The 23940-nt window shown below is 40.5% G+C and overlaps 1 protein-coding gene across 35 annotated transcripts in view; it reads right to left on the minus strand.

Moving 5' to 3' along the window:
- COBL (cordon-bleu WH2 repeat protein) overlaps positions 1-23940 on the minus strand; it is a 288078-nt gene that overhangs the window by 165865 nt on the left and 98273 nt on the right. For all 35 annotated transcript variants that reach the window (XR_013523869.1, XR_013523868.1, XM_035253433.3 and 32 more), the window contains 2 exons: positions 4253-4463; positions 1765-1993 (listed from right to left, as the gene is read on the minus strand). Coding sequence is in view for 33 of the 35 variants with exons in the window: in XM_035253433.3 (XP_035109324.2) it covers positions 1765-1993; positions 4253-4463 (440 nt within the window). In the remaining 2 variants the exon portion in view is untranslated. The remainder of the gene's footprint in view (positions 1-1764; positions 1994-4252; positions 4464-23940) is intronic.

The following is a 23940-nucleotide window of genomic DNA, read 5'->3' on the forward strand; positions in this document are numbered from 1 at the left end:
TATGCCACTGCACTCCAGCCTGGGCTACAAGTATGAAACTCCATCCCAAAAAAGAAAAAATACATTTTTGTTGGAAAAAATTAGAAAAAAAAAGCCATAGAAAAACAGAAAAAACTTGAATATGTATATATTTTTAAAACTCAACCTATCCAATATTTGTGGAATAAAGAAACAGAGAACAGATACCAAATTACGCTCATTAGAAGGGAAAGTTTTACAAAGTCCATTTTGATCATTCTAAGGCCAAGGAATGTAACATTTCCTTTGGTCTGACAGTAGCTAAAATATGCAGTTAGCCTTCTATATCAACCGGAAACATTTGCTTACACATCTCAGTCTCTGCACCAGCAAGGCCTCTGGGCTGCCACTCTCGCCAGTGGCTCTAACTGTGGCCTCATACTAGGAGCCACATTCACATGCTGAGCAAGATGACATTGGCAAGACAGTGAGGAGGCCTAAGGTGGCCCTAAAGTTGTCTTAAGGATCTCACACCAGTCATTGTTCAGTTTTAGAGAACAGCTGAGTGCCCATTGGTTTTAGAGATAAGCGATGTTTGAAACCTGGTAATAGCAGCTAATGGCAACTGAAAAAGAAAAAGAAAATCAAGATAATTTGTTTTTTTGAAGAGACAGGGTCTCACTCTGTTGCCGAGGCTAAGTGTAACGGTGTGACCCTAGCCCAGTGCAGCTTCAACCTGCTGGGCTCAAGCGATCCTCCAGCCTCGGCCTCTCAAGTAGATGGGACTATAGGAATGGGCATATACCACCACGTCTGGATCATTTTTAAATTTCTGTAGACATGGGGTCTATTTTCTCCAGGCTGGTTTTGAACTCCTGGGCTCAAGCCATCCTCCTGCCTTGGACAAGTGTGAGCCACCAACTTGCAAGAAAATACTGTAAGGTTTATTGCCGAGTTAAATGAGGAAACGGAAATCAGAGTAAAAAAGTAAAAGCCAATTTATTCAGCTCCCGGGCGAGGTTCTACGGTCCGGGAAAGGGGCCAGAGAAGTTGCATTTCTCTTCCTAGGGTGTGGGGTTGTATAGGGAGTGGAGGTAGTTGATTGGCTGCAGGGGAAACAAAGTGGAGGTAGTCTCAATGGTTATGAAGGGACTGGGCACAGACGAGGCGAGCCACCATTGGCATCCAGGAGGGGCTGCTGGTAAATGGGCTGGCTGAGGATGTATGGGGCAAACTGTCATAGGGCAGGTCGTGGCGGGATTTTTTTAAATTTCGGTGGGGCCGAGTGCCTAGTTTGCTGATGAGTGCAGGACTGAGACTGGAATGTGGAAATGGGTGTGGGGAGGCCACATGGAGAGGCCAGATGCTGAGTAATGCGCTCAGAATGATGTCATAGTTTTCAGCTACGGAGAGGAATGGGTGTGTCCATTTGGCCCCCGGCGAGGCAACCGGCCTTACAAGTATTATAGATGGTTTGGAGTAGTTACTTCAGAGCATAAGGTCTAATCTCACCTCACCTTTTCCTCTTTACTTATATCATGGAAGTTTGCAGGGAGACAAAGAACAAAGGACATGTTCAGGGCTGGGAGAAAGGAGGCACAGTTCAATCCAGAGGAAGGAGAACATACTAGATTTCTTTTTTGCCTACTTCAACACTGGTCTGGACAAAACCTGACTTGCCTAGAACTTCACATACCCATCTCTCCCCGGCACTACAGAGAGTGCTGAGGAGAGCAACGGGGGATGGGTATATGCCTTGCATCTGTGTGATCACCGGCCGGGTGTATAAGACGCAGCGGGCCTCACCTCTTCTGTTGTCCCACGCGTAGAGCTCCTTTATCCCGAGCTCGTTCAGGGACTTGGACAGCTCCAGCTCCTCCCCGGCAATGTTGTCCCTGAGGAGAACCACGTGCTCTGGGCTGACCTCGCACTTTGCACAAATGACTGGGAGAATATTCTGGAGAGGAACCTCAGGGCTCACACGCACAAGAGCTTTTTGTGTCCGCAGGTAATTGACAACCAAACGCACAGATTTCTGGAAGAACACATGGGCAAAAAGAATTGGTTAAGACATCCTCCCACAAGGCTTCAACTTCTGTGTTAACCTGACAATTGGGTGTGGCAGGATTGTATGTAGCCTGCATCTTTCTTCCACAAATTAAGTGAGTCATGGGGGAAAATGGCACAATGAATAGTGAAAAACAAATGTCTGAAATAATAAATTTGTCTTAGAATCTCTCTTATTAGTGAACAAGCTGCTAACAACACAGGGGAATGAACACCAGGGAGGACTCTACATTTAAAATCCAATATGTATACTTTACGTATTCCAAGGGTTCTGGCCAGATGTGAACACAGGGCACTTATGTGCATTTTCTAAAGGAAATAGTTTGGAAGTAGTATGAATAATTTAAAGAAAAATCCTCCAAAAATGACATTAAAGTTTGAAGGAGTCAAAATATCCACATAAATATATGAATATTTGTATATGTATACAGATGTATATCTATCTAAATATATATACTCTATGCACTATATATACATATATAAAACATATACAGTGTGTACAAAGACTTACATGTATTTATGTATACACACTACACATACATATTTAAGCTAGAAATATATTTGATTAAAAAAATACCAGGCATATAATAATCAGGAAGAAAAGCACTCAATTGACTAATGCCAATTCTAAGTGTCTGCAAATAAAGTGGTAATCAATTTTCCTTCACTTTTACTAACCAGTCACTTTTCTTCCACTTTTACTGGTCACTCTAATTCTGCTGAGACACTGCAGAGCTGGACACAGTAAATGTAGATTGAACAACAGAGCAGCAAAAGAAGGCCTCGCGCTCCCTTCCAGCATAAGTACCAGGGTCCACTGGCTGGGAAAATGATGCGTTTTGGGAGAAAAGATGGAACCTACTGCTCCTTTACCAGTCCTCTCCCGCCCTAACAAGTGGAATCATTCATGCGCCTGGGCTCACCTGTCCTCAGAAGCAGGAAGTCAAGGGAAGACACATAATGTCTAGAGATGCTCTGCCTCAAACACTGTTTACTTGAGGAGTAAGGGGAAATCTCTGGTCAGAGGGTTCTAGAGCAACAATGAGAATGCACTAACCAATCAATCCTAGAAATTAACAGGAGATGAACTTTTGGCTGCGTTACCATTTATAAAAGCAGAAAAATTTAGAAGATCTGCCAAGAACCTGAAAGAATAAAGTAACATTGCTTTTAGTTTGAGATAAAAGATTAATATCAAAGCCTTATTTAAAAGTACAATAAGGCCAGGCACCATGGCTCACGCCTGTAATCCCAGCACTTTGGGAAGCTAAGGCAGGTGGATCACCTGAGGTCAGGAGTTCAAGACCAGGCTGGCCAAGATGGTGAAACCCTGTTTCTACTAAATACAAAAATTAGCTGGGCGTGGTGGCAGGCACCTGCAATCCCAGCTACTCAGGAGGCTGAGGCAGGAGAATCGCTTGAACCTGTGAGGCAGAGGTTGCAGTGAGCCGAGATCACACAACTGCATTCCAGCCTGGGCAACAAGAGCGAAATTCTGTCTCAAAACAACAATGACAACAATAAAATTAATTTTAATTAATAAACAAAACCCTGGAATACAGCCATGCATATGAGATATTCTCCAAATGTAATGAATAAATATTTCTGACATCAATTTTTCAAAATAAAAAAAAATTTCCCTTTTTAATATTTAATTCCTCTATAGATCCCAACTGCTTCCTGAGTCAGGAAGAATTCTAGAACTACACTGTCCAATCAGGAAGCCATTAGCTAGTGGCAATTTAAATTTAAATTAATTAAAATTAAATTAGAAATTCAGTTTCTCAATCTTACCAGCCATATTTCTAGTGTTCAAATGCTGTGTCAATTAAAAAGAAAATATACATGAATATTTTAGATATTTAAGTTATAATAGACATACCAAATTAAAAAAAAAAGCTACATGTGGCCAGTGGCTATCACATTAGTAGAGAATTAGAGACCATGTCCTTCTTTGAATAAAGCTCTAATGGCCAGCTCCACTGTAGATGAATTCCTCCTCTATAATATATAAAGGAGCAATGTTACAACAATGAACATAATTCAATTCTGTAAATTTTGTCTTCTAAAAAAAACTCAGTTTAGTGCCTAGCTTTGTCTCGCAGGAAAGCAGCAGCCTCAGCCACAGCTCTCCGCATTGTACTTAGAAAAGAAGAGCCACACTAGACCCTACTCAGGACCCGCCATGCATTCAGACACAGGTATCTCCGTGTAGGTACCTACTGACCTCAGGCACCTTGGGGGGACCAGGCTTAAGCTTCTCTTCAGGAACTTTTTCTTTCAGAAACACAGTATGCACATTCAGGGTCCCAATCAAAGTATTTGGCTTAAAACTCAAAGGCTGTTGGGTTTCTGAAGACCGAATTTCAAGAGCGTGGTGGGATGGATTCAGGTGGTTCTGAAGGCAAAGTTCAACCAGTAGGTCCATCATTGCATGGCTGAAAAAAGGAAAACAAATCATGATTATCAGGAATGGCTGCACTCCCCCTGTTGCCTGGCTAAATAAGGGTAGAACAAACGAACAAGTGGATGAATGAGCAAATTAGATGCGCTTATGAAAAAAGACAACAGCGGCTCATTAATTCCTTCCGCATGGTTGTAGAGCAATATGTTAACATTTTCAGTACTAATAAACAACACTGTTGAAAGAGAAAAATCATTATTAATAGCTTGGAAAATAGTTATATTTTTAGTAAAATCCAAGGGTATGTTGAGTTGAATCATCTAAGGTCTGTTAGCAAAAATACTTTTCATGCATACAAGACACTAAATGTTCGGTTATTATTCATAAATATAATGCATTTTAAAATTTAACTTTAATTTTAAGTTCAGGGGTACATGTGCAGGTTTGTTACACAGCAAAACTTGTGTCATGGCGGTTTGTTGTACTATTTTATCACCCAGTGTTAATCCTAGTACTCAGTAGTTACTTTTCCTGATCTTTCCCTCCTCCTCCTATACTCTGTCCTCTGAGAGGCCCCAGTGTGGGTTGTTGGTTGTTCCCCTCTATGTGTCCATGTATTCTCATCATTTAGCTCTCACCTGTAAGTGAGAACACACAGTATTTGTTTCTCTGTTGCTGCATTAGTTTGCTAAGGATAACGACCTCCAGCTCCATCCATGTTTCTGCAAAGGGCATGATCTTGTTCCTTTTTTTAATGACTATATAATAGTCCATGGTGTATCTGTACTGCATTTTCTGTAACCAATATACTATTGATGGGCCTTTAAGTTGATTACATGTCTTTGCTCTTGTGAATAGTGCTGCAAGGAACATATATGTGCATGTGTCTTTATGACAAAGTAAAAAATTCATCTGGGTATATGCCCAGTAATGGGATTGCTGGGTTGAATGGCAGTTCTGTTTTTAGGTCTTGGAGGAATTGCCACACTGTCTTCCACAATAGTTGAACTGATTTACAAACCCACCACCAGTGTTGAAGTGTTCCTTTTTCTCTGCTGCTTTACCAGCATCTGTTGTTTTTTGACTTTTTCATAATACCCCTTCTGACTGGTGTGAGATGGTATCTCAGTGTGGTTCTGATTTGCATTTCTCTAATACTCAGTGATGTGGAGCTTTTTTTCATGTTTGTTGGCCTCATGTATGTTTTCTTTTGAAAGTGTCTGTTCATGTCCTTTGCCCACTTTTTAATGGGTTTTTTTTTCTTATAAATTTGTTTAAGTTCCTTTTAGATGCTGGATATTAGACTTTCATTAGATGCACAGTTTGAAAATACTTTCTCCTATTTTGTAGGTCACCTGTTTGTTGATAGTTTCTCTTGCTGTGCAGAAGCTCTGTAGTTTAATTAGATCCCACTTGTCAATTTTTGCTTTTGTTGCAATTGCTTTTAGAGTCTTTGTCTTAAAATTGACTGTTTCTATGTCCAGAATGGTATCGTGTAGGTTGTCTTCCAGGATTTTTATAGTTTGAATTTTAAATTTACGTCTTTAATCCATCTTGAGTTATAAGGAAGGGGTCCAGTTTCAATCGTCTGCATATGGCTAGCCAGTTCTCCCAGCACCATTTATTGAATAGGGAGTTCTTTCCTCATTGCTTTTTTTGTCAGCTTCATCAAAGATCAGATAGTTGGAGGTGTGTGATCTTACTTTGGGGTTCTCTATACTGTTCCATTGGCCTATGCTTCCATTTTTTGCCCATTCAGTATGATCTTGGCTGTAGGTCTGTCATATTTGGCTCTTATTATTTTGAGGTATGTTCCTTCATACCTAGTTTATTCAGAGTTTCTAAGATGAAGGGATGCTGAATTTTATCAAAAACATTTTCTGCATCTATTGAAATAAGCATGTGGTGTTTGTCTTTTGTTCTATGTGATGAAATACATTTATTGATTTGTGTATGTTGAACCAATCTTGCATCACAAGGATAAAGCCTACTTGATTGTGGTGGATAAGATTTTTGATGTGTTGTTGGTTTCAGTTTGCCAGCATTTTGTTGAGGATTTCTGCATTGATCTTCATCAAGGATTGTGGTCTAAAGTTTTTTTTTGTGTCATGTCCTTATCAGTTTTTGGTATCAGGATGATGCTGGCCTCATAGAATGAGTTAGGGAGGAGTCCTTCCTCCTTATTTTTTTTGGAATAGTTTTAGTAGGCTATTTGTTACTGATTCAATTTCAGAGCTTGTTACTGGTCTGTTCAGAGATTCAATTTCTTCCTGGTTCAGTCTTGTGAGAGTACATGTCTCCAGGAATTTATCCATTTCTTCTAGATTTTCTACTTGATGTGCATGGAAATATTCATAATGTTCTGATGATCATTTGTATTTCTATGGGGTCAGTGGTGACACCCCACTTGCCGTTTCTGATGGTGCTGATTGTGTTTATACATATTTTCTTTTTTCTTCTTCTTCTTCTTTTTTTTTTTTTTTTTGAGACAGAGTTTCATTCTTGTTGCCCAGGCTGGAGAGCAAGGGCATGATCTCAGCTCACCGCAACTCTGTGTCCTGGGTTCAAACGATTCTCCTGCCTCAGCCTCCTGAGTAGCTGGGATTACAGGCATGTGACACCACACCTGGCTAATTTTGTATTTTAAGTAGAGACAGGGTTTCTCCATGTTGGTCAGGCTAGTCTTGAACTCCCGACCTCAGGTGATCCACCTGCCCAGCCTCCCAAAGGGCTGGGATTACAGGCAAGAGCCACCACACCCGGTTTTTCTTTTTTCTTCTTTATCAGCCTAGCTAGCAGTCTACTTTATTAATTTAAACAAAAAAAAAAACAAATAAAAAACAAGTTCCAGGATTCACTGATCTTTTGAATAGTTTTTTGTGTCTCAATCTCCTCCAATTCAGCTCTAATTTTGGTTATTTCTTGTATTCTGCTAGCTTTGGGGTTGGTTTTTTGCTTGATTATCTAGCTGTTTTAGTTGTAGTGTTAGGTTGCTAAATTGAGATCTCCTAACTTTTTTTCTTTTTTTTTGTTGAGATGAAGTCTTGCTGTGTCACCAGGCTAGAGTGCAGTAGTGTGATCTCAGTTCACTGAAACCTCTACCTCCTGGGTTCAAGCAATTCTCCTGCCTGAGCCTCCCAAGTAGCTGGGACTGTAGGTACACGTGACCATGCTCAGTCAATTTTTGTATTTTTAGTAGAGACAGGGTTTCACCATGTTGGCCAGGATGATCTCAATCTCTTGACCTCATGATCTGCCTACCTTCGCCTCCCAAAGTGCTGTGATTACAGGCATGAGCCATTGCGTGTGGCCAAGATCTGTTTAACTTTTTGAAGAAGGCATTTGCTGCTATAAATCTCTCTCTTAAAACTGCCTTACCTGTATCCCAGAGATTTCAGTATGTTGTATCTTTGTTCTCATTCATTTAAAAGAACTTACTGATTTCCCCCTTTTGTTCATTATTTACCCAAAAGTAATCCAGGAGCAGATTATTCAATTTCCATGTAATTGTATGGTTTTGAGTGAATTTATTAATCTTGATTTCTAATTTGATTGCTTTGTGGTCTGAGAAACTGGTTGCTATTATTTAAGTTCTTCTGCATTTGCTGAGGAGTGTTCTATTTCCAATTATGTGATTGATTTAGACTATGGCAGTGAAAAAATGTATATTCTGTTGTTTTAGGGTAAAAAGTTCTGCAGATGTCTCTCAGGTCCATTTGATCCGGTGCTGAGTTCAAGTCCTGAACTTCTTTGTTACTTTTTTGTCTTTATAATCTGTCTAATATTGTCAGTGAGGTGTTAAAGTCCCACTATTATTGTGTGGGAGCCTTAAGTTTCTTTGAAGGTCATTAAGAAATTGCTTTATGAATCTGAGTGCTTCTGTGTTACCTGCATATATCTTTACGAAATTATTTCTTCTTGTTGAATTTAACCCTTTACCACCATGTAATGGCCCTTCTTTGCCTTTTTTGATCTTTGTTGATTTAAAATCTGTTTTGCCTGAAATTAGTATTGTGATGCCTGCTTTCTTCTGTTTTCCATTTGCTTGGTAGATTTTTCTTGGTCTCTTTTGTTTTGAGCTTATGTGTGACACTGCACATAAGACAGGTTTCTTGGAGACAGCATACCAATGGGTCTTGGTTCTTTATCCAGCTTTCTACTCTGTGCCTTTTAATTGGATTATTTAGCTCATTTACATTCAAGGTAAGTATTGATAGATGTGGATTTGCTCCCGTCATCATGCTGTTAGCTGGTTATTTTGCAGATTTGTTTATGTGGTTGCTTTATAGTGTCGGCAGTCTGTGTACTTTAGTATGTTTTTGTAGTACCTGGTAACACTGTTTCCATTCCACATTTAGTGCTTCCTTTAGGAGTTCTTGTAACGCAGTTCTGGAGGTAATAAATTCTTTCAGCATTTGCTTATTTGAAAAAAACCTCTATTTCTCCTTTGCTTATGAAGCTTAGTTTGTCCAGGTATGAAATTCTGGATTGGAATTTCTTTTCTTTAAGAATATTGAATATTGGCCCCCAATCTCTTTTGGCTTGTAGGATTTCTGCTGAGAGATTCATTTTTCGTCTGATGAGCTTCCATTTACAGATGACCTGACTTTTCTCTCTAGCTGCCTTTAACATTTTTTCTTTCATTTTGACCTTAGAGAATCTGATGATTATATGTCTTAGGAGCAATCTTCTTGTGAAGTGTCTTACTGGGATTCTCTGCATTAACACCTTCTACATTTTCCTAGCAGAATATTTTTATTTATTTAAAGCTAAACTCTCTTTTCCTATGAATTTCCCAAGAAGTTGAGCACAAGTTTTCTCCTCTGATCTATTTCTTAATAAGTAACTTGCATAATTACTGCAGAACATAATTATGGCTTCCAGATGTTGCCAAATGAATTGAAGCTTGGGAACTCACAGGGCACTGGTAAACACACAGGTGCGAGGGACAACAACAAGCCAGTAGAACAGGAGGTCTCTGGCTCATGTACTCCAACAGAAAAAATGATTTGGCAGCAGGCCACCAGGCACAGAAGTTCCTTTATAAGAGCTTTGGGATCCAGATGGAAGGTTGTGAAACCCTGGTAGAGCCCTAGACTGATGAGGGATATACTGAGAAACCCTGGTGGCCGGCTCATAGCCTGTACCAGTCAGGGAATGAAAGCATCCCTGTCCTCCTATGAACTCAGCTGCAACCCCACAGAGCTGTAGTGCTTCCAAAAGTCCCATCTTCCATTCCCCAAGAGGACCCATACACTACCCTTCCCCCTAGTAACATGCTCGCTGACCTCAGACCCAACTGCAGATATTGAAGTAGTCATGAGACCTCACTCCAGCTCCTTTCCACTGTGGCCTGGTGGGAGACATGTCTATTCATATCCTTGGTGACAGGTTCCCCAAGCTCAGTCCTAACTGAAGACCCTGAAACAGCCATTTTACCTCGCTTCAAACTCAGCTTGACTGAGATCCCAAAGGCAGTAACATCAGTGAGCTAGGAGTAGATCCTTACTTGCCAAAACCAGTCTGTAAAGACTGAATATGTCTGCTCTTTCAAATGCACAGACACACACAAGTTACGTGGATCATGAAGCATAAGGTAAACATAACACTACCAAAGTAAATTAACAAAACCCCAGTAACCAACACCAGAAAAGAGGATATCCATAAATTACCTGAAAAGGAATCCAAAGAATCATCTTAAAGAAGCCAAATCAGCTTCAGAAGAATACAGATTTTAAAAATAAATGAAATTAGGAAATCAATAAATGAACAAAATGAGAAATTTAATAATTAAATAGAAGAATTAAGAAGAAATTAAACAGAAATCTTGGAGCTGAAGAACATAATGATTAACTGAAAAACCCAATAGACCGCTTCAACAGAAAACTTGATCATGTAGGAGAAAGTATCAGTGACTCTGAAGACAGGCCATTTGAAATGAACCAGTTAGAAGTAAAAAAAAAATGAAAAACTGAAGAAAGCCTATGGAATTTACAACACCGTTGAAGTGGTAGGAAGCCTATTTAAAGAAATAATGGCAAAAATCTTCCCAACTCTATGGAGGGAAGTTGACATAAAGTCCTAAGATCTTCAAATATATTAAATCAAAAAAGCACTACTCTGAAACACATAATAGTTTGTCTCAAATATTAGAGTTTTTCAGAAGTAAAAGACAAAAAGACAATTTTGAAGGCAGCAAGAGAAAGGTGCCTTATCACACACAAGGGAACCACCATAAGATTTATCAGCAGAAACCTTGCAGGCCAGGAGACAATGGGATGATATAGTGAAGTACTAGAAGAAAAAATGCCAACCAAGAATATTTTGCTCAGAAACACCGTAGTTTAAGGATGAAGGGGAGATAAGTCTTTCTCTGAGAAACTAGGAAGTTTGTCACCACTAGACCTGCTAAAGTTAGTTTTTCAAGTTGAAATGAAAGGATGATAAACAGCATCATAAAAGCATATGAAAATACAAATCTCATTGCTAAAGGTAAACACAGAATATTGTAATACTAAAATGGTACACACAAATCATTTTAAACACTAGTATATAAATTAGAACATAAGTTGTCAGAATTTAGCCACATAAATTTGCTAGTGGAAATACAATACAGAAAAATAAAATCTGACATCAGTTATATAAAATGTGTGTGGGAGGGGGAAATAAAGTGTAGAGTACCCATATATGATTGAAGTGAAGTGGATATCAGCTTCAAACATACTGCTATAACTATAAACATTCAATGCAAACTCCATGGTACTACACACAAATACACACATGATAGATGCAAAAAAAGATTGAGAGAAGAATCAAAATATATTGTTACAATAATCAAATCACAAAGGAATACACCAAGAGGAGTAAGAGAACTATAACAAAGACAGAAAACAAATGACAAAATGGCAAGAGTAAGTCCTTACCTATTAATAATTATCTGACATTCAAATGTACTAAACTCCCCAATCAAAAGAAATATTGTAGATGACCAAATAAAATAATAATAATGAACTATATGCTGCCTACAAGAGACTTGCTATAGATTTAAGGACACTTATAGGTTTAAAATAAAGAATGGAGAATATTTCATGAAAAGTGTTAAAGAAAAGGGAGCAGGGATAGATATACTGATATTAAATAAAACAGGGTTTAAGTCAAAACTGTCACAAGTGACAAAGGTCATTATATAATGATATAAGGGACAATTCAACAGAAAGACCCAATAGTTATAAATATTAATATTTATATCACCAACATGAAAGCATCTAAATACCTACTTTACCCAAATAGGTAAAGTAGACATTGATAAATCTGAAGGGAGAAATAGCAACACAATAATAGGAAGTGACTTCAATACTTTACTCTCTATAAGGGATAGATCATTCTTGTAGAAAATCAATCAATAAGGAAACAGAATAACTGAACAACACTATAGACCAAATTGACCTAACATATAATTTCCATCTAAAATCAGAAGAATACAGATTCTTCTCAAGAGCATATGGAACATTCTTCAGTGTATATAATAGGTTAGGTGTCAAAAGAGGTCTGAAAATTTTAATAAGATCAAAATCTTCCAAGTGCCTTTTATATCCATAATGGAATGACATTAGCAATCAATAAGGTTTTTTTAAGAATGAAAAAAATATAAAAACATGGAATTCACCTTCTGTTATATCAGTTTACCCACAGTCTGAAGAGATTAAATGGAAAACTTCATAAATGAACAGCTCACAAATTTAATCAGTGTGATGAAATCTTTCACCGTCCTGCCTGGGACATCAACCATCCCTTTGTTCATTGTATTCATACTGTATACTCTACCCGCCCACTAGTCACTTCATAGCCAGCTCCGTTATCAGATCGCCTGTCATGGTATTGCTGTGCTTGTGTTTCAGTCACCCTTACTTTACTTACTAATGGCCTCAAACCTCAAGCGTAGTGATGCTGGCTGCTTGGATTCCAAAGAAAATCCATAAAGTGCATCCATTACGTGAAAAGGTAAAAGTTCTTGACTTAATAAGGGAAGAAGAAAAAAAGTATGCTGAGGTTGCTAAGATCTAAGGTAAAAATAAATCTTCTATCCCTAAGATTATGAAGAAGGAAAAAGAAATTTGTGCTAGTTTTGCTGTTGTGCCTCATCCTGCAAAGTTATAGCTACAGTGTGTGATAACTGTATTCTAGTTATAATAATATAATTATATTATTATATTATAATATAATATATTATATATATTTTTATATTATTATATAATTATAATATATTATAGTTATTATTTAATATTATTATATAATATAATATAATAACTGTAATAATATTATATAATAATAGTTATAATAGTATTCTAACTATTTGTTACAATTGTTTTATTTTATTTTTAAATTGATTCACTGTCAATATCTTACTATGTCCCATTTAGAAATTTTAATATAGACGTTTATGTATAGGAAAAAACATAGTATATATAAACTTTAGCACTATCTGTGGTTTCAAGCATCCACTAGAGGTTTCAGAACAAATCCCCCACAGATAGGGAGAACTACAGTACATGGAAACTATACAACACAATCTTGAGCAGGCATTGAGTCAAAAGAGAAATCAAAAGGGAATTTAGAAAATATCTTGAGACAAATGAAAATGAAAACACAACATATCAAAACTTATGGAATGGAACAAAACTAATACTAATAGGCAAGTTTACAGCAATAAGATCCTACATTTAAAAAGAAGGAAGGGCGGGCATGATGGCTCATTCCTGTGATCCCAGCACTTTGGGAGGCTGAGACAGGTGGATCACTTGAGGTTAGGAGTTTGACACCAGCCTGGCCAACATAGTAAAACCCTGTTTTTAAATACAAAAAATTAGCCAGCCATGGTAGCATGGGCCTGTATTCCCAGCTACTTGGGAGGCTGCAGGAGAATCGCTTGAACCTAGAGGGCAGAGCTTGCAGTCATCTGAGATTGCACCACTGCACTCCAGCCTGGGTGACAGGGCAAGACTCCATCTGGAATAATAATAATAAAAAGAAGGAAGATCTCAAATAAACCGAACTTTACACTTCAGGGAACTAGAATAAAAACAAACTGAGCCCAAAGTTAGCATAAGGAAGTTAATAATAAAGATTACAGCAAGATAATTGAAACAGAAAACAGAAAATAAAAACCTCCTGACTGTATTTTTAAAAAGAGAGAAAACTTAAAATAAAAACTGAAAGAGGAGATATTATAACAAATATCTTAGAAATGTGAATACAAAGGATCACTAGGCAGTATTACAATAATACACTAACAAATCACATAATCACTAAATTAAAAAAAAAAAGGATAAATTCCTTGACATATATAACCCACCAAAATTGAACCAAGGAGAAACAAAAATTCTGAAGAGACCAATAACAAATAAAGGGGTTAAATTACCAATTAAATCTCAACACACACAGGAAAGTCCATGACCAAATGGATTCAATGAACAATTATATCAAATAGTCAAAAAATAATACCAGTGCTTTTAAAACTCTTCCAAAAAAATAGAAAAAGAGGGCATATTTCCAAACAAATTTTATGAGTCTAGAATCATTCTGACACCAAAGTCTGGCAAACACCCCCAAATAAAAGAATACTATAGGCAAATATCCTTGATGAACATGGATGCAGAAATCCTCAATAAAATACTAGCATACAAAATTCAACAGCACATTTAAAGGATTATACTCCACAACTAAGTAGGATTTCTCCCTGATATGCCAAGTGTTGGGCTGTCCCAAGCATATATGGAAGCTGCTGTTCAACATTTGCAAATTAATCAACGTGATACAACACAACAACAGAAGGAAACATAGGAACTACACAATTGTTTCAATGGTTACAGAAAAAGCATCTGACAAAACTCAATATCCACGCATGCTAAAACTCTCAACAAAAAAAAAACAGAGAAGGAATTTACTTCAAAATTACAAAAACCATATATGAAAAGCTCACAGCTAACATTATAATCAATGGAGAAAAACGGAAAACTTTTAAGATCCACACAAAGCAAGGACATCCACTCTCACATCTTCTATTCAATATAGTACTTGCAGTCCTAGCCAGAGGCATTGGACAAAAAAAATAAAAGGCACATAAATAAAAAAATAAGTGAAATTATCCTTGTTTGCAAGTGACACGATCATTTGCATAGAAAAGTATGAAAACTCAACAAGAAAAAACTGTTAAAATTATTAAACAATTTTACTAAAGTTGCTTGACATAAGATCAATACAAAAAATAATCAGTGGCTTTTTTTTTTTTTTTTTTTTTTGAGATTGAGTCTCTGTTGCCAGGCCAGAGTGCAGTGGCCTAATATTGGCTCACTACAACTTCTGCCTCCTGGATTCAAGCAATTCTCCTGCCTCACCCTCCCAAGTAGCTGGGACTACAGGTGTGTGCCACCATACCCTGCTAAATTTTGTATTTTTAGTAGAGACAGGGTTTCACCATGTTGGCTAGGGTGGTTCTGATCTCTTGATTTCATGATCCACCCACCTCAGCCTCCCAAAGTGCTGGGATTACAGGCGTGAGCCACTGCACCTGGCAAAAAAAATCAGTGGTATTTCTATACATAAACAATGATCTACTTAAAAATGAAAATAAGAAAGTAGGAAAATAGCAACAATAAATAATAAAATACTTAGGAATAAACTTAACCAAAGAGCTGAAAGATTGGAACACTGAATATTACAATACATTGATAAAAGAAATCCAAGGAGACACAGATGAACGTAAAGCTCTTCTCTGTTCATGAATTAGAAGAATTTTATTGTTAAAATTTCCATACCTCACAAAGAAATCTACAGATTCAATGCAATCCCTATCAAAATCCCATTCTTTACAGAAACAGAAAAGAAACAAAATCTGGCATTCTTTACAGAAACAGAAAAGAAACAATATAAAAATTCATATAGAACAACAAAAAATCTTGAATACTCAATGATATCTTAAGAAAGAACAACAAACCTGGCTGTATCAAACATCCTGATTTTAAAATATCTTATAAAGCTATATAGTACTCAAAATGGTATGATACTTGCAGAAAGTCAAACATGTAGACTAATGGAACAAAATAGCCCAAAAATAAATCCATGCATTAAGAGTCAGCAGATCTTCGCTAAGAATACCAAGAACACACAGAGGGGAAAGGACCATTTCTTCCATAAATAGTGCCAGGAAAGCTGAATATCCAAATGCAGAAAAATGAAATTTGACCCTTATCTCACATCATATACAAAAAAACCCTCAAAATAGATTATAAACACTTAAATATAAGACTTGAAGCCATAAAACTGTGAGAAGAAAACACACATAAAAGCTTCATGACATTGGTCTGAGCAGTTTGTTTGTTTTTGTTTTTTGGGGTTTTCTTTTTTTTGTAGATATGACACTAAAAGCATGGAGAGTAAAAGCAAAAATAGACAAATGGGACTGCATCAAGCTAAAATGCTTCTGTCCACCAAAAGAACAGTCAACAGAGAGAAAGGCAATCTATGGAATGGGTGAAATTATTTGCAACCACGTATCTGATTAAGGAGTTAATATCCAAAACAGATAAAGAACTCAAACAACTCAATAGCAAATACCCTCCTTAAAATGGGCCAAAGACCTGAATAGATATTTCAAATAAAACATACAAATGGTCAACCGGTATATTGAAAAGGTGTTCAACATCACCATCAGGAAAGTACAATTCGACACTGCAGTATCACCTCACACCTGTTAGAACAGGAATTTTTATCAAACAGACAAAAAAATGACAAGTGTTGGTGAGAATGTGGAGAAAAGGAAAACCCTGAACACTGCTGGTAGGAATGTAAATTGGTACAGCCATTATAGAAAACAGTCTGGTGGTTATTCAAAAAATGAAAAATAGAATTACCATATGATCCAGCAATCCTAGTTCGGAGTATGTATTTCTAAAGAAAATTACAGGTGGCTCACACCTGTAATCCTAGAATTTGGGAGGCCAAGGCAGGCAGATCACCTGAGATCAAGAGTTTGAGACCTGCCTGGCCAACATGGCAAAATCCCATCTCAACTAAAAATACAAAAATTAGCTGGATGTGATGGCGCATGCCTGTAACGCCAGCTACTCTGAAGGCTGAGGCAGGAAAATTGCTTGAACCCAGGAGGCAGAGATTACAGTGAGCCGAGATCCCACCACTGCATTCCAGCCTGGGCAACAGAGTGAGACTCTGTCTCAAAAAAAAAAAAAAAAAAAAAAGAAAAGAAGAAAAAGAAATCAGAATTTTTAGATATTAGAGACATCTGCACTCCCGTATCTACTGCAGCACTGTTCACAATAGCCAAGAAGTGGAAGTAACCTAAATGACTGTCAATGGATGAATGGACAAAGAAAATGTGGCACATATATACAATGAGGTATTGCATAGTCTTAAAAGACAAGGAAATCCTGCCACATGTGATAACATCGATGAACCTCAAGGACAGTATACTAAGTGAAATAAGCCAGACAGAAAGACAAGCACCACCTGATTCACTTACATGTGGAATCTAAAACAGCTGACTCTTAGAAGCAGAGAGCAGAATGGTGGTTGCAGGGGCTGGGCGATAGGCAGGTGGTCAGTCATACAGTTTCTGTTACGACATACAAGAAAGCTCTGGAGATCTGGTATCTAATGCCCACCATGAGGACTGCAGCTGACAGTACTGTACTGTATACCTGAAATGTGCTAAGAGAGTCGACCTTCAGTGCTCTTACCACACACACACAAGCGCGCGCGTGCGCATGCACACACGTCTGTAAGGTGATGGATGTGTCAACAATTTTGTGGTAATTTTACATATATATGTATATCAACATAAAGTTTTACACCTTCCATATATACCATTTCTATTTGTCAATTACACCTCCAATAAAGCTGAAACAAAACAAGAAAAAAAAAGAGAAAATCACTTTTCCCAATAGGTACTTGGTACAGTGGATATTTATTTTTTGGTTAAGGAAATGGAAGGAAACTGGCAAAAAAAAAGTACATAATTTAATTTAACAAGTGATTACAGATCACTTAGTGGGTGCAGTGTGTTACTAGGTCAAATGGAAAACTCTAAAATAAATAAAATTTTGTCTCTGAATTCAAACAAAACACTTGCAAAGCTCTAGGTACCTGCCCAGCCAGAGACACTCATTCATTCCTCCATGACCCTGAGCATGAGCTGCGGGGCCCTAACACTGAACCATAAACCCACAGGCAAACCCCATCCTGCAAGAATCCCTAAGATGCCCTCTTTCCCATGCCACTGCTACAAGAAAAGAGCATCAATAATGTTTTCATTGATGCAAACACTGCTCAGAGCTATTTCCATGACAATATTTACCCTTCTCCGCTCTCCAGGAAGTGATTAAGAAACAGCAGGTGCCAATGAGGAAGATACTGGACACCCCTGGGAAGTGGGCGCTGGTGACAATGGGGAGCATCTGGTTGGGCCCGGGCAGCCCCATCCCTCCAGAACCCCACAGCCAGGTGTGCAGGCTAATAACTACCATGAGCTCTGATTCTTTCAGATCCTGGGTAAAAATCTCCATCTTAATGAAGAGTTCCATCAAACAAAAAGGGAGAACATCACCACACACCTATAGACACCACAGTCCACTAAGAACCCTCAGCATAGGAAACAGACCTCTTAAAAATGTGACCACAGGCTCCTGTCCACATCCTGTGTATCTGTCATGAGCATGCGGCCACACTGTGCGCCACACAGCCCATGGTGTCCTCCAGTCCTCTTGTGGTCTGAGGACGGGGAGCCGGTCCCTGGGTTTCCATGAGGCAGGGGAGCTGGGGTCCACTCTCACTTCATCTGACCCGACTCACTTTCCCTCTACTCCTCACCAAGAGGCTCTCTACCCAGTAAACAGATACAAATCGGTTGTCAAAGAACACACACAAAAATTACACAAATGCCACTAATCCTCTGTTAGTAGCATCTCTGTGATCCTCTGTTCTTTTAGTCCAATAACTGGTGACAGGTTTGGAGCATCTAATTAGAGAGGTGAAATGGAGCGGCAGGCCCAGGGGCTCCACGGCTTTTCCCCAACACAAAGAATAATCCTACCTGGCCACGGCAGAAGCCAGTATGCGGTGTGCTCACAGAGGAGTGTATTAATTGCAGCCAAGTAAACTGAGTGCCCAAATCTCCACCTCGTACGTCAAATGGATTTCCACAATCTGCTGGCCAATCCTCCACAATGTGGGTCTTTGCACCCATGCCCCACCCTGAGAAGGCAGCTCTGCCTGGCGAGTCCTCCTCATGTGAAAGCTGCCATAATATCTTCAGCAGTCGAGGGTGGGAGTGGAGCATCAACAACCCACCTGCCCAGATTTAAATTGTGAGGAGGCAAAAATCTGCCCCCAAACACTGTAAGGACATGAAAATAAAAGCCAGTCCCCACAGACATGGGTTATCAGATGTGCATAAGTTACTTGCAAGGAACAGTTAGCCTCTCAACCTGGAGGAGACCTCAGACACCATCCCTTCCCAGGGCTGGAACCTGCACCCAGGACAGTGGGCTTCCACACGAAAGCAGGAGGTTTGAGGGCTGCCAGGAGCTCCGGGTTTGGCTGCTGCTTTGCTCTCTGGAGCTGCCTCTATTTGTGTCAGGTAAACACAGCTTTCTAAGGAAGACATGACTTGCTGGCATTAAAAAACCTGGACATACGCAAGCTCGACCCTGTGAGGACACGGGTCCCAGAGCAGGAACTCATGATGTTCCCTGCAGGGTTTGATGCTCTGCGTGACCCTTCCCAGGCTCATGGAACATGCAGCTTGACTGACTACTTTTCCACTATGCACTTTTCTGGAGCAGATCTTCGTACAGCAAGGTGTGAGGGGATGTCATTTCTGCTACTTTGCACCACGCCCTTTAAGTTGCTACTGGCTGACATTTTCAAATGCTAAACTCCAAACAGCCAGCAAGTCCTTTCTAGCCTCCTTTGATGCTGCTGGAGAACTCACCCAGAGAGAGGCCACCCTTGGGACAACGGCAGTGCCCGACAATGGACAGAGAGGCCGAGCCGCTACCTACTCCCTGTGGGTTTTCCTTACATGCTCATCAGATCCCAACCTGCCTCTCACCTCCCGAGCACAAGGGATTAATGATTCTCTAATTGGGTGTTACAGGTGCATTGTGCCGCTGGGCCATGGGGAGTGGAAGAGACTACCTGGTCACTCACACATTCTCACCACTTCGTGGGCCTGGCCCCCTCTCCTCACCACCTCCGATGGAGCAGCCCCACCCTGATCTGCAGCTTTGCCCACTGATTAGGGATTGGGCATGATCTCCCATAGCAGCACTTCATGCAGTGATGGCACTCGGAGCAGCCTACTGGGATGGAAGCCTCTGACCTGGGTGGGGCTGACTGCATCCTCTGTGCCTCAGTTTTCTTACTGGTGAGGGCAGAATGAGAGTGTCCACCTCACAGGGTGGATAGAGTTTTATGTAAAGTAACATTTGTAAGGCACTAAGCACAATGCCAGGCATAGGCACAAGGTCAGGGCTTGCTAAATGAATGAGTTAATTTGTTCCCACCTCTTCTATTTTGGATTCTACGTAGTAAGGCATTCGCCTAGCTCAGGGCAGAGGATCACCTGTCTGTATGTGGCCAAATAACACCCTGCTGTCAGCAAATACCAAGATATTAGACTCTTTCAAAGCAGCATCTTTGAAGCAACACAGAATGGAGTTTTTTCGATTGTACAAACAATAAAACTAAGACAATGAGACCTTCTCAGAACATCAAACAAAAAGTCAGGTGCCTGAGGAAGGTGACGAGGGCTGGCTCTCCCTGGCCTCAGGGATGACCCCGGACTGCCATTCGCATTGACTACACAGACCTCAAGAGAATCGCTGTCACTCTCTCCTCTCTCTGCCTTTCTTTCTCTCTCATCATCTCTCTATTTTCAGGTTAAATCCCAGGGTCAATGGAAGGATAAAAGGCAGTAATAAAATAGACTGATTACTGGAAAATCAAGAGAGCAGGGGTGGAGGGTTTGAGAGAGCAGAACTTTCAGGTTTCTCTCCCATTTCTCTTCCACATCGTTTTTACCTCTAACTTCTTTACCTCTGTTCCCCCAAATGCCTTTTAAGTAAGTGCTCCTAAGGTAAAGGTAAAAGGTTTTTGTTTGTTTGTTTTTTGCATTTGTTGTGGTCGCTGCTTTTAAACTTAACAAGTGAGTAGAATGATTATACTTCTTTTAAAATAATATTTTCCAAATGGGTAAATTTCAAAACATTTTTTGGTTGAGTCAGTGACTTCAATGAGAAAAAAAAACTGGTTTTCTTTTGTAGGCGCTTTTTTTTTGAAATCTTAGCAGAGTCCTAATGAGAAATGGACAGCCAGTGCCAATACCCGCCCTAGTGCAGAGGGGCCACTGCCCCTCAGAAAGCAGGAGACAGCAAAAGACTGCCTGGGGAACACATAGTTAGGACGTGGATGTCAGAGAGGCCAGGTCCTACTTCCATCAGACCCTGGCTGATTAATGAATTGCCTTTCTCTAACTGAGGGGACTTCTATCTACATTACAAGCCAGCTGTCTTACCAGATCCTCAGACTCCATTCAGTGTGGAAATGGACTGAAAACTACTCTGTGATGAGGCTGTCAAGGGCTGTTCTTGAGCTGCTGACACGAATCATTCCTACGGTTCTGCTGTCCATGGCCACCCCACCAGTGAGACCTTGGGCTCATTCTTAGGACCCCGTGCTCATCAAGTATCTCTGACATCTAGCAGAGCCAGTGGCATGCACCATAGCAGGGTATTGCAAACTTTAACACACAATCTGAGGCTTCAGGGTTTGCTGAAACACAAGTTGTGGGGCTCCTCCTCGAGTGTTTCTGCTCAGAAGGTCTTGGCGGGGGGCTGGGAATTACACTTCTAACAAGTTCTCAAGGGAAGCCATTGCCGCTGGTCTGGAACCCCACTTTGAGAACTGCTAGTCTCTAAGTGTCCAAGATATGCACACTTAGTACATATGTGTTAATAGGTCACTCGGTGCCAAGTTTACTAATCACTTAAGGTAGCTGTAGCTACTTCCCCACACAATGTTAAAACAAATTAAATTTGCATGAACTGTCAAATCTTAAACTGGTCCAGAGTGACCTGGTTTCTTGTGGGGGACAAAGGCCACTGTGTGGACCTAAGCTCTGGACAAGGCAGACTCTGGTGCAAGAGTCAAGCCCTGGGAGAGAGTCCAGTCTGACAGCTTAATACAGGTCCTCTAAGCAGTGGTCCCCAACTGCCGTGCCACAGGCCAGGATGGGACAGTGGCCTGTTAGAAGCCAGGTCACACAGCAGGAGGTGAACAGTGCATGAGCAAGTGTTTCCCCCCAGCTCCACCTTCTGTCTGATTCACAGGAGTGTCGACCCTACTGTGAACTGTGCATGTGCTCCTTATGAAAACCTAGTGATACATGTAAAGCGCTTGAATCATCCCGAAGCCATCCCAGTCTGGTCTGTGGAAAAACTGTCTTCCACAAAACCAGTCCCTGGTGCCAAAAAGCTTGGTGCCTGCTGCATTACAGGCAGTTCATGCCGACACGGCCCTACACAAAGGGACACGTCAATGAACACCAAAAGGGTCAATGAGGAGACAGGTGACCTGAAGCAGCCCATAACCAGGTAAGTCTGTTGGCCAGAGAGGCAGGACCCTAGGTGTGAGGCTGAGATCTCTGCAAGGATGCAGTCTCAGAGAGGCCTGGGTCCCAGACCTGTCCACTGCCATGGGCAGGGGCCTGCCTCGCAGATGGAAGTCAGAAGCCACATCGCCAGAAATGGAACCCATGACTAACACCAGAGCTGCAGTGAGGAGGATGGCGTCAGACCTCAGAGCATAGGCCAAGCCCTCACACACCCAAATGCCTCCTGGGGCCGAGCAGCTGCTACCAGTCTGTGAGAGCTCTCATGATGTGTATTTAGGGAGAGACAGGGGCTGTTGCTAACTGGAGAGGGAATGCCTTCTGTCAAGGCATCCACATTTCAAACCTGTTAAAAGACAATGCGGTCGTGTGCAGTGGCTCATTCCTGTAATCCCAGCATCTTGGGAGGCTGAGACAGATGGATCACTTGAGGTCAGGAGTTCGAGATCAGCTTGGCCAACATGGTGCAACTATCTCTACTAAAAAGACAAAAATTAGCTAGACGTGGTGATGCCTGCCTGTAGTCCCAGCTACTTGGGAGGCTGAGGCAGGAGAATCACTTGAACCTGGGAGGCAGAGGTCACAGTGAGCCAAGATCATGCCACCGCACTCCAGCCTGGGTGACAGAGCAACGGTCTGTCAAGGAAAAAAAAAGACAATGCTGGTTGTGTCCTTTGACATGGAGAGAGACCATGTGCAGAGTCTGGGAACCTGGGAAAACTGCCGGTTTCCCTGCCCACTCTGTCAGAGTGACGGAGCCTCACTCTGTCACCCAGGCCAGAGTGCAGTGGTGCAATCTTGGCTCACTGCAACCCCCGCCTCCCGGGTTCAAGTGATTCTGATGCCTCAGGCTCCCAAGTACTGGGAGTACAGGCAGGCACCACCATGCCTGGGTAAACTTTTTTTTTGCTTTTAGTGGAGACAGTGATTCACCATGTTGGCCAGGCTGGTCTCGAACTCCTGACCTCAAGTGATCCACTTGCCTCAGCCTCCCAAAGTGCTGGAATTATAGGCATGAGCCACTGTACCTGGCCAAAAGATCTTTTCTTGGGCCTCAATTAAAGTGATGGGATGGTGGCCTCAGTCCAGAGCTGTGTGGGGTGCTGGTAATACCAGCCTTGAGGCAGGTCAGAATGTTTCCCCTCTGAACAGTCCAGACCACCAATTCTCGTGTCTTCATCTGTAAACACAGACTTCAACTTTTATTTATGGTTCTAAATTCAAGGGAAGATAAAAAAAAATTAAAAAACACTGATTTCCAAATGGGATTATCAGCATCTAATTACTAACATGCTTCCTTTGTGGGACTCTTTCACGTCAGGAAATAACCCAGTTAAGGGGCTGACTATAAATTACTAACTCCTTGCTTACCCTATGAAAAGATGGCATGTTCTTTATGAAACCCACGTTTTAAGAGAGAAACCACAATGACAAAAAAATGAGTGGATCTATTTTAAGCAAGGGTCAGGAATTTAACTGTAGCCCATTCATGTTACCTAAGAGCACAACACAAAACCAATTTCCAAAGCAGGAGCTGCTGTATCCACGATAGGTGACCCACTGGAGGCAGCTCAGGGCTGCTGCTCTGACTCACTGATCCTTCAGGAAACCATGAGAGGGGATTATAACTCACTTAGGGAGATAACATTATTTTCATATTCCCTCTTGAGGCTGCATCTATTCTTAATTGCTACATTACAAAACTACATGGCGGCAACCGCTACTTTATAAGGGAAATAAACAGTTTGAAGGCATTTTTTAAATAATATTTTTACTTTTAGAATGGGCATTCTATTCTTTCCTCATGCATTTGTAAAACTGGATCCAT

The sequence above is a fragment of the Callithrix jacchus genome, chromosome 11 (genome assembly GCF_049354715.1).
Source record: "Callithrix jacchus isolate 240 chromosome 11, calJac240_pri, whole genome shotgun sequence".
Classification (NCBI taxonomy): domain Eukaryota; kingdom Metazoa; phylum Chordata; class Mammalia; order Primates; family Cebidae; genus Callithrix; species Callithrix jacchus.